The sequence below is a fragment of the Numenius arquata genome, chromosome 13, assembly GCF_964106895.1.
Source record: "Numenius arquata chromosome 13, bNumArq3.hap1.1, whole genome shotgun sequence".
Lineage (NCBI taxonomy): Eukaryota > Metazoa > Chordata > Aves > Charadriiformes > Scolopacidae > Numenius > Numenius arquata.
Genome location: NC_133588.1, coordinates 1,644,986 through 1,660,229, shown reverse-complemented (window position 1 = coordinate 1,660,229; position 15,244 = coordinate 1,644,986). Strand labels below are relative to the sequence as shown.

Genomic DNA, 15,244 nt, shown 5'->3' with positions numbered 1-15,244 from the left:
AGGGTTAAAACACACGAGCATACAGGCATGTGGCAGAAGGGGGTGTGCATCTATGGTTCTTGTGTGGGATGAACAAAATAGTTACAGAAATTGATATTCAGTTAAACCTGCTTCCTCTTGAGAGAATTGAGCAAAACTGAATAAACTCAATTTTGCTGTTTTCACTAAGAAGTAAAAATATTTTTTTAAATGTCAGAATTTATTCAGAAGCTGGCACTGGAGAACTTTTCTAACTATAGAGTGGGAAAACAGGCAGAAGACAATAAAGACTACACCTATTCACATGTGAACTAAATAAAAATATTAAGCTGTATACATTTGCAGCCAAAAATGTAGTCTGACTATTGAATTAGTGGAAATGGCTGCATCGGCAGCTGTATCCTCAGTGAAATGTTGAATTACTTAGCAGGTGTAGCCCGTTCCATGGGTGCATGCACCTTCAGCGTGTTAAAACATTTCATTCTGCCATATAATATTTTATAATTTTGATGCTTATAAAGTAGGGGTGCTAAGTTGACTCCTACGTTTTAGGAATAAAAATAAAATGCAAGATGATCTACTGTTTCTTAAATAGTTTCTGACAGTGACCAAAAGTGAGCACCTCTATTGTCATACAGAGTTAGATATTAATTGCAATTTATCTTTATTACATATTATATATAGTAATATATTAATTGTAATTTAATCCCAGCTGGCAGCTAGGAACGAGGAGAAAAGGAAGGGAAAGGTAAAAAAACTTGTGGGTTGAGATAAAGAGAGTTTAATAGAACCAATAAGAGAAAAGGAAAATAAGAACAGTAATAATAATAATGACACAAGTCACTCTCACCACCTGGTGAACTGGTACCTTCCCAAGCAGCAATTGCAAGTACCTGTCCCCCAGCTCACCCCATTTATACACCAAGCATGATGGCTGTGGTACAGAATATTCCATTGGCCATTCCATCCTTCTGTCTAGGCTCCTTCTCAGCTTCTATGGGAAGCTGAAAAAAGTCCTTGAAAAATATAAACATCACCTGGCAAGAAATAAAATTATATGCATTATTGATGTTCCTTTTATACCAAACCTGAAACACAGCAACCACTAGAAAGAAAATTAACTCTGTCCCAGCTGGAACAAGGACAGTATTACAATTAATGTGCTTTTTAAATGTCTTGATTGCATTGTTAAGTACAAAGCAGTGCATGGAGTAAGCTGGAGTATTGATTCCAAGCAAATGCAGTGACTCTGAGCAGTGCACACACTCAGCTGCAATGAACTGACCCCTGGCAGAAGTGGAGACAACTTGTCTCACATGTGATACGGTGTGAAATGTGCAGATAGCACCTTCTTCTTTGAATCTCAAGTTTCATAATCTCTAATCTAGTTTGTCAACTCCTGACCGTGTTTTCCTTCTTTCTTCTATGGTCAGTAAGTGCGCAATATTTCAAAAATTTTAAAATGTGTAACGTGCTTTTGAGCATTTTGGTCATATTTCAGGTGCCATCCAAACAGTTTTGTTAGATGACAGCGTGTTACTTGGTCACAGAACCCCATAATCTGCCAGTGTGTAGCACATGAAAAATGTGTGTATTATGTGCACTGAGTCACATTTCTGCTTCCTTGTCAAAGATCAGTCTGGACAAGTGACAAACAATGGGCAGAACCAGTGCAGCAATTCCTTTCAAACAGGTAAAAAGGAACTAGGTAAGTGTCTTTCCTGTCTAGGAATAGGGAAGGTATCTGTTGATGATGTCATTAACCAACTGCCTTGGTAGATGAGCGCTCTTTCAATGGCAGATTAAATTGGTCATTTTACAGAATATTCAGCAATTAAGATGTTTGATAAGTTTATTACATTGTTACTCTTATTACTGTTATTTAAGATGCCTATTTCTTCTACCCCGTAGCCTCCCCCCCACGATGATGGATAAGAAATCGCTTTATCTGTGTGTATCATGTTTCCCTCCCCTGCACTTGGAAAGTCCCTTTCTTTTTGGGATCTTAATGTAGTGATAGTTGATAATTTGCTTATTGCCCCAACAGTTCATGAAGATGCTGGTTTTGTGACTTTCTTGCGCATCTGCTGTTAGAGCTTGAGTTTTACTCGCAGAAAAAACAAGGTCTTTTTTTTTCACTGGATCTCTTTAAAAGACCTATTTCTAGGCTTTTGCGTAAAGCTATTTCAGATTCTTTTGTTAATTTGGTTCTCTTTTTCTTTGACTCTTTCCCCAAATACTGTATTGGCTCCTGGAAGGGTTCTACACTATGTCAGTGTAGGTTCTAGAATCTAGAATACCAGAAAAAGTATTTCTCCCTAGAGTCTATTCATATTCAAATATCTAAATTTGGTCATCTTGCTCATGCTAAGGTACCATTTGAAAAGTGTTAGGATGCTCATGTGAATTATCTTAAGTGAATCCTTAAGTCTTTGAAACTTTGTGAAATTTCTGTTTAGTAGGTATTTAGTAAATATTTATGAAACCATGTAATATTGGGAAGCTTTTCTAGACTGATCCCTTTTATTAAAGTAGATCTTGAGAATCCAATTAGCATCTGAAGCAGTTAGGCACTTTGTCGGGTAGTAAACTTAATGAGTCATTCATTTTTTTTCTTTCTTTCTTTCACCCTTGGAGTATTTGATGGGAACAAGTGGTGCTTTTGTGTCTGATAAATAACCAGGCAATATTCAATGATGGGCAAAAAATCTTGAGATAAAACCTAGTTTCTTTTACTATGTCTTCCCTCCTGGAATTCTTAGACTAACACATTGATTTAAAAACGATTATATAAACACACGTCTTCAGACACTGCCGTGTCATGAATTTAATCTAGAGCACTGAGAAGTGATGGGATATCGAGTAGTTTCTTTGTTCCAGTGGTGATGAACAAACAGGAATCTCTTCAGTGATGGATACTTAATGGCAACTTGAGAGTATTTTACCTGCAATTATCTGGCAGTTACCACTGGAAATTAGGGTTGCTGACGTTGCTGACAACGTTGCTTATTCTCTCTTAGGAAAAAAATAGTTTAAATATTGCAGTAGATAGCTAAATACTTGGAAAAGTTGCTTCTCTTGTCTGAATCCTTCTCCTGGAAGTCTGGACAGTAGAGAGGAACAGAATTATGTTTGATTTTTAACATAACTATTGGGATTTTGGTCTTAATTTTAAGAAGGATAAATCTTTCAGTGCGAGAGGACTATAGGCAAATTTAGTCTGTTAAGTGGTTTTCCTCTTATTTTGAGAAATAGAAATAGTACCAGCTATGCTATGTTAGCAAAACTTTAAAGTGAAAATATTTGCTAAATGCTGACTTTGAAGATAAGGTCCCACTTAAGTGAGACAAGCAAGAGAACTTTGAACCTCTTAGATTTTAAAAAGCTAGGCTATTGCTGTGAAGTTTACACACTACTAATGAATCCAGAGAAACTTGGGTAGTGTTTGATATAGGAGCTTCGTGCTGTACATGTGATTCAGCTCTCTAATTTGTATTGAAATGATATAGATCTTACTTGGCGGTATACTGTATCGATACTCTGAAAGCATAGTTACTGTGGCTCTGCTGGTAGTACAACAGTGATGGTTTGAATGTAAACAGTTTTTAAAAAGTCTATTGACAAGCCATGGCCTCAAAATTCTTAACTCCGAAATTACTCCACTGGGGAAAACGTTTCTTTGTTCTAGGCAGTGAAGAGCAACTGCAAGCAGTCTTTTGGCTCTAGAAGCATTCTGGAAAAGGACCATAGCACTGGATCGTAGTTACGATTACAGATTCTCCAGGGTTTGCCGTGTTGCAACATTGACTTGTCACAGGATACGCTGTTAGTTAATCTCTGCGAAAACTTGGGATGAGGGAAAGATGTGGAATGTCCGTTGTATGGTCAGTGAGCTTTTTCCCACAGTGACAGCTTTTGATGTGTTGGGAGGAGCTGTAAGTGGAAAATGTTATTTTTGCTGCAACTAAGAAATAATAAAAGAATTGCTCTAGGAGTTCTGTGAATCTCAGCCGACAAAGGAAATAAGAATTTTCACAAGCATCTTGAGATCCTAGTGGGTATCTTCTAAAGCTTATTACTAGAACTAGTGACTACAAAGAGGCAGGAACATGTTCATACAGAGTGGCTAAAATGAGTTCTTCTATCAGTTCCACCTGTGTTCAAAAGCTTTCTAAAGAGGGAGTCTAGGAGAGCACTAGACCACAGCTGAGCTGATGGCACGTGTGCTTCAGACTGAGGGACCAGCCTCAGCAGTTGGTCTGCACAGAGCCCCAGCCGTTTGCCCAATGCGGTGCTGAGGAAGAGTGCTACAAATGGAAGGTAACTGTTTTAAGTTTTTAACTGGATTATCTTTAGTGGCTTTCATAGGCTTTGTTCTTCCTTCTGCCTCACGTGTGCTGCTGTGGGACCATAGTCAAACGCAAACAAGCAATCTTGGTTTGGGGGTTTGTTTTCTCCTGTGTGAGAGAGGCACGGTCAGCCCCTGAGCTGGGCCCTGACTTCTGCAGGTCTGAAAGCTGAAGCCCACATGGATGTATTTGGCAGTCCTCATGCTGAACGTTAGCTGTTTCCTCATCAGTTTGTGCAGCCTGAGTCAGTTCTCTTTTAGAGATAATGGTTGCAGAGGAAGAAGGTATCTGTTAAATTCACTGAAGTGATAATTTTAAATGCAGTGGCTTCTGCTGAGGGTGCTACTGAAGAGAGAAGGTGCTACCTCCTTTACTTCTGAGTTTCCTTTAATAGCTGCTGTTCTCTGAAGCTTTTAATCTTGGTGTGATAGGAGTATGAGCTTTTGGAAGCTAGCATTAACCAGATTATAAAACTCTCTTGGTAATACTTGAAGAAGGCTTACAGATTGGTGCTGTTTCAACAATGTGCTAAAATTTGATTTAACGAAAGTTTTAGAATGACTGTCACACGTTATTTCTGTTACCTGGCATGTGAGATGCTTTACTAGTAGGTTACTGCATTGTTGATAAGATTTTTTACTCATTTAAAGAAAACAAAAAATTAGAGAAACTTCTGTAAAAGACTAAGTCACAAGTTATTGTAACAGTAATTTGGCGATGGACTGGGTAGAATTTTGAAGTGAAACATGTGGAAGTGTTTCCAAATGCATTCATCCCCCTTCAAGTCTGAAAAGTGAGGGCTTTTAAATAACAAAGTTTCTCGTTTCTTTTAAGTTTTTGATCTAAAATGACTTGAAAAAACCCAACAGTCAGCAGCTGATCTGGATTCTGGGTTCTGAATGTGAATTTAGATGGCTTTGTCGATAATGCTAATGCTGTCATGCTGTGTGTAAGCTGGGGGAGACAGAAATCTTTTGATCACACCAAATTTGTGCTCGTTTCTGAAGTAGCTGAGCTTCTTATTCTTAAACATGTTCTAGGTATTTTAAGAGTATTGCAGCACTAAATTTTGAACTTGTCTCTGACAGTTCGTTACACCATTGGAGTTCAACACACGGTTTACGACTGATGAAATAATTATGCTGACTTCAAAGTCAAGCAGTTGTACTACTGATCCGCACCTCAGAGTGCAGACTGAACAATATGGGCTGAGGCCAGTGGTGTGAGGTTCAACAAGGCCAAGTGCCGGGTCCTGCACTTGGGTCACAACAACCCCATGAACACTACAGGCCTGGGGAAGAGTGGCTGGAGCTACACGGTGGAAAAGGACCTGGGGGTGTTGGTGGACAGCCGGCTGAACATGAGCCAGCAGTGTGCCCAGGTGGCCAAGAAGGCCAATGGCATCCTGGCCTGTGTCAGGAACAGCATGGGGAGTAGGACTCAGGAGGTAATTGTCCCCCTGTACTGGGCACTGGTGAGACCTCACCTCGAGGGCTGTGTCCAGTTCTGGGCCCCTCACTACAAGAAGGACACTGAGGTGCTGGAGCGTGTCCAGAGAAGGGCAATGGAGCTGGTGAGGGGTCTGGAGCACAAGTCTTGTGAGGAGCGGCTGAGGGAGCTGGGGGTGTTCAGCCTGGAGAAAAGGAGGCTGAGGGGAGACCTTCTCGCTCTCTACAACTCCCTGAAAGGAGGGGGTAGCCAGGGGGGGTCGGTCTCTTCTCCGTAGTCACAGGTGATAGGACAAGAGGAAATGGCCTCAAGTTGCACCAGGGCAGATTTAGACTGGGTATTAGGAAAAAATTCTACACCAAAAGGGTAATCAGCCATTGGAACAGGCTGCCCAGGGAAGGGATTGAGTCACCATCCCTGGAGGTATTTCAAAGACGAGTAGATGTGGTGCCCAGGGACATGGATTAGTGGTGGACTTGGCAGTACTAGGTTAACAGTTGGACTCAATGATCTTAAAGGTCTTCCAGCCTAAATGATTCTATGATTAAATGCATTAAAGCTCAGAGCTTCAGACTTACTTTCCCATACCCGCACAAAATAGTGTTGCTTTGAATTGAAAAGTGTTCAAAATAGATGCAGACTTGTTACCTCCTGCCCCCCAAGTGCAGACATGTTTGTTCTTGTTTGATATGATTTCTACATAGTATTAAAAAAAAACCCAAGAGTTTGTAGACTACATTCTGATATTTTTAAAAATGTATTTAGTGCCCAAGCGTGTGCGTTTGTGTGACTCGGAAGGTAACAGTGCTGGCTAGGAACTTCCCGCTCTGCCTCTATCCCACTAGTCCTGTTTGAAGAAGCTGTATAGTCAACCGGGGCTCTGGTAAATTAAGAGCGTTCAAAAATTTATCTTTCAAAATGAAATAAAGTTAGATCACTGATCGAGTTCAATCTGTATCTCTACACTATTTGTCTCCAAAAAAGTGAAAGGGTGATGTGGAAGCAGAAATACATTAAACTGATGTCCTCACAGGGCAGAAAGGTCCATGACAGTGTACCCTAAAACTTTTTAAGATTCCACTGCTGCTGAGAAGTGGGGGGTGATGGAGACAGCGAGAAAAATACTCAGAGTGAAACAATTTGGATATCCAACATCAAACTCCAAAGGGAAGCAGCTGTTACTCTCTAGCCTGCTATATCTAGAAAATATCAGTTTGATGCAGCACGGCCTCAAAGGCTGTGTAATTTATTTGGAGAACTGTGTTTTGAAAGCTTTTCAATTTTTTTATGTTTTAGGCATCTGTGCATGTGTTGTGTGCTTGCTCGCTTGCTCATGCTGATACTTTCTATTTGTTTTCAGAGTGACAAAATCTTGAGACTTGGTTATTTTCCTGTCTCCGTGTTTGTTCTAGTATTCCAAATATTTTTTCAGGAGATAATAGGAGACTGATACAGCTTGTGCCACGTTTTTATTAGTTAACTGCAGAAGGACTAACCCTGTCCCAGAGGCTGTATGGAGAGTGGTCGCAAGCAACAAATACTTTTTTTTTTTCTTGGCTGAGTTTAATAATAAGCTTTCAGTAATACCTCCCAGTAATCGGTGTGTAGTCTGTGGTGTGGGCGTTACACCAAGTTCTCTTAAGGACCATATCTGTTCACTATGTATACCAACAATTTTGACAGAGAATATTTGGTTATATGGGGGGGGAAAGGGTTTCCATAAACACTAAAGAAAAACTTCTTGCATGCTACATTTCTTTTTAAACTCTCTTTAGTATCTTCTAATCCTGACATTTTCTTTCCTTTTTCAGACTGAAGACTTGAGTCCTCTTCTCCTTCAGTAGCTATAAAAGTGAATGGCAAGGTCTAGTTGATAGCCAGTAGTAGCATTTAGGCAGTACGCCTTGGCCTGTGGTAAGTATCTGGAAGGATTGGGCTTATACTGCATTCCTGCCAGTTTCCTCTTATTGCTGACATCACCAGTCCTCTCCTGCCCAGTAAATACGATTGCTGCGGAAGGACCAGTCATCAGTCCTCCTTACTGGGGGAAGAAGAGTCTTTGCTGTACTGAATGCTTGTGGAGATGATTTATTGCTCACATTTCTTCCTTTCAGTAAGAAGAAAGGGAAATACTCTCATTCCTCCCATTGCTCTCAGAAAGGTGTTTCAGGAGATAATTTTATATTACAACGTTAGCGCTCTCCTGAAGTGCCCGGTAGAGGTACTCCATGAAGCAGCAGGTCAACAGGCTTGTAGGTTGTTCTCCTGTAGGAGGAGGCCAGCAAGTGATGTTGTTTGTTCTCCCTCATTTCCGTGCTTAGCGACAGTGATTTTTGTAGGAAAAGGTAGATGTATGGTGCTGCAGGCTGAGCCCAAGTCCATCCAGATACTTGCTAAAGACAGAACTTCCTTTTCTTTTTTGTTCAGTCCAGACATTATCTTCTTTCTCAACTGTGCATATGTTTTATAGGTTTTAGCTAAATTCCCCAGAAGGTATAATTTATGGACCTGTGGCTATTCATGTTTGTGGAAATTTGTACGGATTGGTGGTGGGGCTTTTTCTGACATCCTGTAAAATGGAAAGAAAAGGAATTGAGCTTTCTCAGATGATGATACAAACCAATATTTGTCCATCTCTTTAAAACCTAATTTGCTTTCCCTGTTGGTCAGAGTAAGGTAGTACAAAACTATTTTAATAGAAACTTATTTTTATTGTAAATGTTCTTGTTTGGCACACAATGCTATAAACGTTCACTTTTAAATGTTCATTAAGTAATTTGCTCTACCAGGTAATTACTGACTTGAATCTGACTGTTCATCTTACTAAAATCATAAGTCTATAAATCTGTGCAGGTAAAAGGGTAGGTATGAAAACATCAGTGATATCATGTGGCTTAATTTTTCCTTTGAGGTTCTTCCGTACTACTGCTATTACTGCATTTTCTTCTTCTTGCCTGTAGTGGTTTTGCTACGGTGTGTAAGGCTATATATAATCTGTGGATAAGATAAGCATGTACTTTGTGTGTCTTTGACTGTTGCAGTAAGTCTTTATGCTTAGACAGGACTACTAGCTTTAAAATTTTGAAACACCGTATAGTGTTTGTTTTAATGTTATTTAACAAAGCGCAGTACTTACCAGTCTTAGAAAGACAAAACCAGCAAGCTGGAAGATAGTAATGCAGAGAGTTAAAACTTAATGATTTACAGACTGAATTTAGACTGTTCCCTTCAAATGACATTTGAATTTGCTTGCTGGTATACTTGAGGATAAAAAATTAATATAAAGACATTACAGAATAGCACTGGTTATGTGAGGCAGAGGCTTATATAGTACCTTTCTTTTAACCAGGTATTGGAAGGAAGAAGTTCCACTCTGTCAATCCCAAAAGAAATACTTAATTGAAGATTTTAATGCACTAGCAAAATTCTGGAATTTTCAAGTAACGGTTTTGGGCTAATAGCTATTCTTATTTGGTCATCATTTGTTAGGAAAGTGACATCATTGTCTGTATTTTACAGTGAAGTTACTTTGTACTGTGGCCAAATGGCATAGTTTGTGTAACCATAGCATGTTCCTCTTGATTGCAGCACATCCTCATTGCCACCTCTTGACTGGCCGTTACCGAGTCATTACGGGCAGTGTGAACTGAAAATAGAAGTCCAGCCTAAAACTCATCACAGAGCTCACTATGAAACAGAGGGAAGCAGAGGAGCAGTAAAAGCATCTACTGGAGGACACCCTGTAGTGAAGGTAGGAAGTCTGGCTTTCTTGAATAGAAGATAATTTTTGAACTACAATTATTGGTATTTACAATGCTGTGAATTATTACCTTGTGTGAAGCTTACAATCCTTCCTGGGTAAGATTTTTCTCCCTTAAATATAACTTGTTCAATACATAAGTTAGTTTTAGATGTTTAAGAATTTACAGTTTGCTACAGTTACAGTGCATGTCACAACTTTACCCTGTATGCAGCTTTATGTTTGTGAATGGATTCACAGTGCAATAGTTTATTACTTAATGTATTCAACGTGAACTTTAAGGAGGAAGAAGTGTGCATGGGGGCAGGTAAGAAAAGTCACTATAATGGATTAGTTGGAGCTACACTGGAATATGATATAGCTTCATTTGAATCGGAAATCATCTTTCTTTTGGTGTTGAGAGAGCTTCTGCACGCTATAAATGCCTCTTGGTCGTGTTTTTATTAGGGTATTTCTGTGAAATGGTACCCATAAATTCTATTAGCTTTCACTTATATGTTTGAAGTAAATTAAGCTTTGATTCTTCTCTTTCTCGGCATGAACCAAAGGTTATTAATAACGGGTTAATGGTAGCTATCTCCTTCAAAAGTAAGGTATCACCTAGTTTCATTAGATTTGGACTGGCTATCTGTAAGGGCAAGTATGAATTGTTTCTTGCTTTCTTTTTTTGACATCGTTTCCATTGTCATAACAGAATCATGCAAGCTTTGTCTCTTAGAACAGTTTTCATCAGTTTCGGGAAAATGCAGTAGCGCAGGCAACAGTTATCTGGCTGACAGAGGGTGGTGATAAACTGACTGTTCTGATAACTGCTACCTGCTGTTAACGCTTGCTTTGGCTGGGTTCTTCAGCTAATGTTAAATATTCCAAATTGTAATGGCATCTAAAGTGTATTATTTAAACACTTTGCAAACACCATCCAGTTATGGTTGAGAAGATGTAAAGTCCTCATAAATTAGGCTTGGCTTTCATAAGAAAGCTTTGCCGTCATATTCTCTTTGAAGGGAAAGATGTGTGGGTTTGGTATGGTGAGTATAACCGTGTGCACAAGCTGTGATGTGCTTCTCTGACTCGCAGAGTACAAATACCTTGCTCTGTGCTGGGAAGGCTTCTGGGTGAGTTGGGGTAGTAGCTGATGTCGCCTTTAGTATCTATGGTGCCATCTGGCTCACACAGCTTGAAAGGGAACCCACCCTCTCACTCACTGGACTTGGGGAAGATCGTGCAGAGGAACTGTGGGACTTCTTAAGACGCCTTGATTTATTAGTTTGCCCCATCCTTGGGTGAAAGCAATGTCTCCTTACTTATTCACCTCAGGCTCGCTTAATGGTCTTTATCTGAATCCCAAGCCAGGCTAAGATAAAATGTAACCATTCATTTATAAATCAAATCGGACAACAATTATAACACTTTTATAAGACAAGTAGGAAAAAAAAAAAAATCTGATTACATTAAGGTTACAACAGGGTTTGTCTTTTCCTCCAAATGTGGGGTATTTCCCATTATTTTCCAGCAAAATAGCAGTCAGGGTTTGAATCCTTACTCTTTCGCTATAGCAGTCTGTACATTAAAACTGTATTTGATACATTTATCCTATTCCAGTAGTCAGAAGTAACTCATTACGACTTGAGACCAGATGAAAAGTGCTAATAGGATTGGCATAATTGGTCCCCATTCGCTTTCTCCTGTAGTATAACCATGTTATCGCTTTTTCTCTTTATAGTTTATTCCTCCTCTCTGGCAAGCAAATTCTGTCATGCTTTGTAATTACATCAGTTTTGGAACAGCTCTAATGTTATACCTATATAAATAAAGATGTACCAGCAGAATTTAGATGTCTTGGACTATCCGCTCATTTTTTCTTGCCTAAGCAATCTCCTCCCTCCAAACTCTTCATCTGATGAGTTACTCTTCTCTCAACCTGACTCCTAGTCATATTCTTTGGGCTATTTATCAAACTCTTGGCTTACCTTGAACTTTTTCATTCCTCCTTTCTTCCTTTTAAGACTTTGTATCTTTCCTTTCTTTCCCTCCAAGAAAAGGACTGGTTTTCTGCATCCTGTTTTCTTTCTTGAACGTCTTCCCTTATCTTTTCATTTTCATTCTTAATCTGAGCTCTTCATCCAACTTTCATGTTCCCTACAAAGTTGTTCAGTGTTTTCCTTCTCATCACAATACCATAGCCTAACCAGCTCCAACTTTCTCCTATTGTCAGACCTGCTAGAATTCTTAGCACAGAAGAGGCCAGGGCCAAGTGCTTATTGGGGAAGTCTGTGCCGCAAACTAGAGCAAATCAAGGATGCCTGGAAGCTGCAGGTCAGCTGGGGACAGTTTTTCATGGGGAGCCTTGTGTTGCTTTAGTCAGTAGAGAACAAGTAGACACAACTTTCACATGCCAGGGTGCTGGCACTGGAATTAAACACGTCATTAATGATGACAGAAACTTGAGAGATTTTAGCTGACAAAAGTCTCTGCTGAGCTTTTGCAAAATGCACTCAACTTTTTTTATTTTTTTTTTTTTTTGCAACGTTTTCTTTCCCTGCCCCCCCGCCTTCCCCCCCCGGTACTTGTGTCTTGCACTTACATTTGCATTAAGGGAACTTGTTTTGCTGATGTTTATAAGATTTGATAAATATATGTAGGCTTTCTTTTGCGTATGACCAAGTTGCTTTTAAGCTGCAGTACTAGATGCAAGTTAGAAAAAACAGATCTGTAATCTTTGATTTACACCAATGATTTTAAAAGCCGTTTATTTGCATTAGAATTGGGAAATACTTTGTGATGACAAGAATGCTGTTTTAAAAATGGGGATAGTATTTGTGTCTGACAGTCTCGTGCTGAAACACATGGGTTGTACTATGCCTCTCTAAATTAAAATGAATACAAATGCAAATCAATATTCTGTTTTGCAATTTGGTCTCCTCCAGCTGGATTAGAAATTAATTGTTGTGCTTGATGGGAGAGAGGAAGTTGTTATGAAACAAAACATCGATTTGTATTAACTTTTTACTCGCTGTTGGGAAAATCAGTATGCTAAGGGCCAAGTTTGGTAAAAGATAAATACTAAATAGCTGTGAGCAGATGAAAATTACTTTATTTAAATACAAAAGTGAAATCTTTTCCAGCACTTTTATTACGCAAATCCAGTTCACGATGTGCTATTTGTTTCTGACTTCTCTTTTTGGTGCTCTTAGCTTTACACCAGTCACTTCCATGTGTGTGATCACTGCAATAAAGTACTTGGCATTTTCTTGTGTGAAATAGTTGTGTGTTAACCATTGTCAGAGAGGAGAAGGGACGTTGGTGAGTAGAATAATATAGAATAGAATATTTCACTTGGAAGGGACCTACAATGATCATCAAGGCCAACTGCCACCTCTCTAGGTGCCTGAAGGCCTGTGTGCTTTTGCTTGCTACATGATTTGTTTTGCTCTCGAACATTATTTTGTAGAAAGCTAGAGTATTTAATTTCTGATCTGTGAAACCTCTGTAGTTCTGCATGTACATTTGATGTATTATTTAAAAATTTTAAGATAGTACATGGCTTCAACCCATTAATCTATTAGTGCATGTCATTAATCTATTACTAATACTGTACCACACCTGTTGCTAGGAGACTAAGCTTCTGACAAATTTGGCATCGTCTGTTGTGAGTATGTTTAATCAGCTTATTTCCAAATGTGAGGAAATGAAGCAAGTGAAGCATCATGCTTTACATTGTAAGTCCATGGACTTTAAGGAAGCCAAATCTGTAATGAAATTCTCGTTTTCAGCTTTTTTTGAGGCAAAATGTTCTGATACCTGTCTCCTTAATCTCTGCTTTCTTGGGAGTATGTTCCACCTAATCCATGTCATCTGGAAGAATTTATTTTACCTTGGTAGAGAATCTGGAAGATAATGCTGACAGTTTTCACAGGGAAGGAATAAATAACTTGGCAGAATGGTTAGCGAGGAGAAAGATGGCAGGGTGAACTTTTGTCATTGAAATTATGTGGAAATTTTGTGTTGCATTGTCAGGAGACATAGAAAGTCTGTGAGCACTGTCTACTGTGACCTTTCTAATTCGATAGGTTAGAGTCTTACCGTACCCATCTATGAAGCCTTTTAAACAAATAGCTGCCACGTTCCATCTGACTCTTAAATGAATGATGGTCATTGCGTGGATGTCCCACCTTTCCCACAGTTCAAATTGTACGTAATAAAATGATGTTTACACTTACAATTTGCTAGAATGAGATTTTACTGTTATCTAAAATGGTTGGAGTTCTTCACGAGACTTCATTTGGATAATTCTTATGAGCAAAAGCATATAGGCATTTTAGAGCAGGTGGGCACACGATAAGGATCTCTGAGAGGTAGGTCAATTTTTCTTGCTCCTGTGTTTTAGCTTTCTGATCTAAAATGACTTTTTTTTCTTGTTAAAACCAAACTTGTGTACTGTGTTCCTGCTATTCATGTTGACTTCTGCAATTTTCTGAGTTTTCTTAAGTATTTTAAACTTAATGGTATCTTTTGGCAGTGAATTCCATAAGCTGTGTTGTGCACAAGCAAGAAGTATTCCCTTTATATCTTCTGTCCTGTTACTGTTGGAGAAGGTGATTTACATGATGATGTTCTTGATAACCGTACAACGTGATGTACTGGGGGACCGTTGAGCTAACAGCTACTCGTTAGCACCATTCTGGTTGCAAGGAGTGTCTGTCCTGTGCTCATTCACCACAGGGGGAGTCAGTTCTAGATGTGAGCTATGATAAGGGTAATTTATTCTAGAATTGATGATGTATCTGCAGCAGACACATGCCACATGCTTGCAAGACAATTTGGGGGCAGTGGCAGCTATTAAGAATTTACCTGTACCAAAAGTGTCTTTTTGCCTTACTACGGAGGGTTTCAGGGTAGAATCATTCATCAGTTCCTCTGCCATAAGCACGGTTCTTACTGTGGTTGATTCAGCAGTAACAGAGGAGGGAGCATCGTGTAATCCAAATGGACAACTCGGCAGTATTACAGCTGAGCAAAGGTGTAAGAACAAAAATGACAGAAATGTTAAATAAAAAATAGTTCATTTAAATAGTTATACAGTTCTAGTCACTGACAAAGAAGAGTAACCTCCTTTGTGAGGTTAAATAGAGACCTGTGAAAGAGGGACTGAATGTCAGCTCTGTTTGAAGTGATTGCAGAGCTTGAAGTCATGACTGAAAAGCTGTAATGGAAGAAAGAGTAACCTAATTGAGCTAAAGTAAACTAATTTTGAACTATTTTGAAAATTCTGAAACAGGAATGTGTTTTCAAAAAGCCTGTCAAACTCTGCCTGAGTTCTGGTGGAAGAAACTAGATCCTCTCTTGTAGGTTATAACCAAGCAATATCAGAGATGATCCAATAAATTAAGGTAACGAAGGATTGTCTAAATGAGTATGTTTCCTGGCCTGTTTTTCAGTGGCTGTCATCTTTTCCCAGGTGTTCTGTGTGGGCAATTCATGTAACTATTTGAATAACAGGTATAATATCAGAATTCTCCCCTTCTTCTAAGCCCAATAAACAGCATGCTTTTTCTGTATTTCACGACCATTCTTCCTGCCTTTCACTTCTCAATTTTTATTTTTGTCTTGAAATCCTCCCTATTTCGTGCATCTCCAGAAGGCAGGCTCTAGCCCAGCTCTAATTGCCTTCTGTTGTTCGGTGACACCAACCCACAAATAAATCTAG

General features: G+C 39.2%; 1 protein-coding gene across 2 annotated transcripts in view; it reads left to right on the top strand.

Moving 5' to 3' along the window:
- Positions 1 to 15,244, top strand: part of NFATC3 (nuclear factor of activated T cells 3) — a 76,786-nt gene that overhangs the window by 20,065 nt on the left and 41,477 nt on the right. For both annotated transcript variants that reach the window (XM_074157821.1, XM_074157820.1), the window contains exon 3: positions 9,366 to 9,528. In XM_074157821.1, the coding sequence (XP_074013922.1) occupies positions 9,366 to 9,528 (163 nt within the window). The remainder of the gene's footprint in view (positions 1 to 9,365; positions 9,529 to 15,244) is intronic.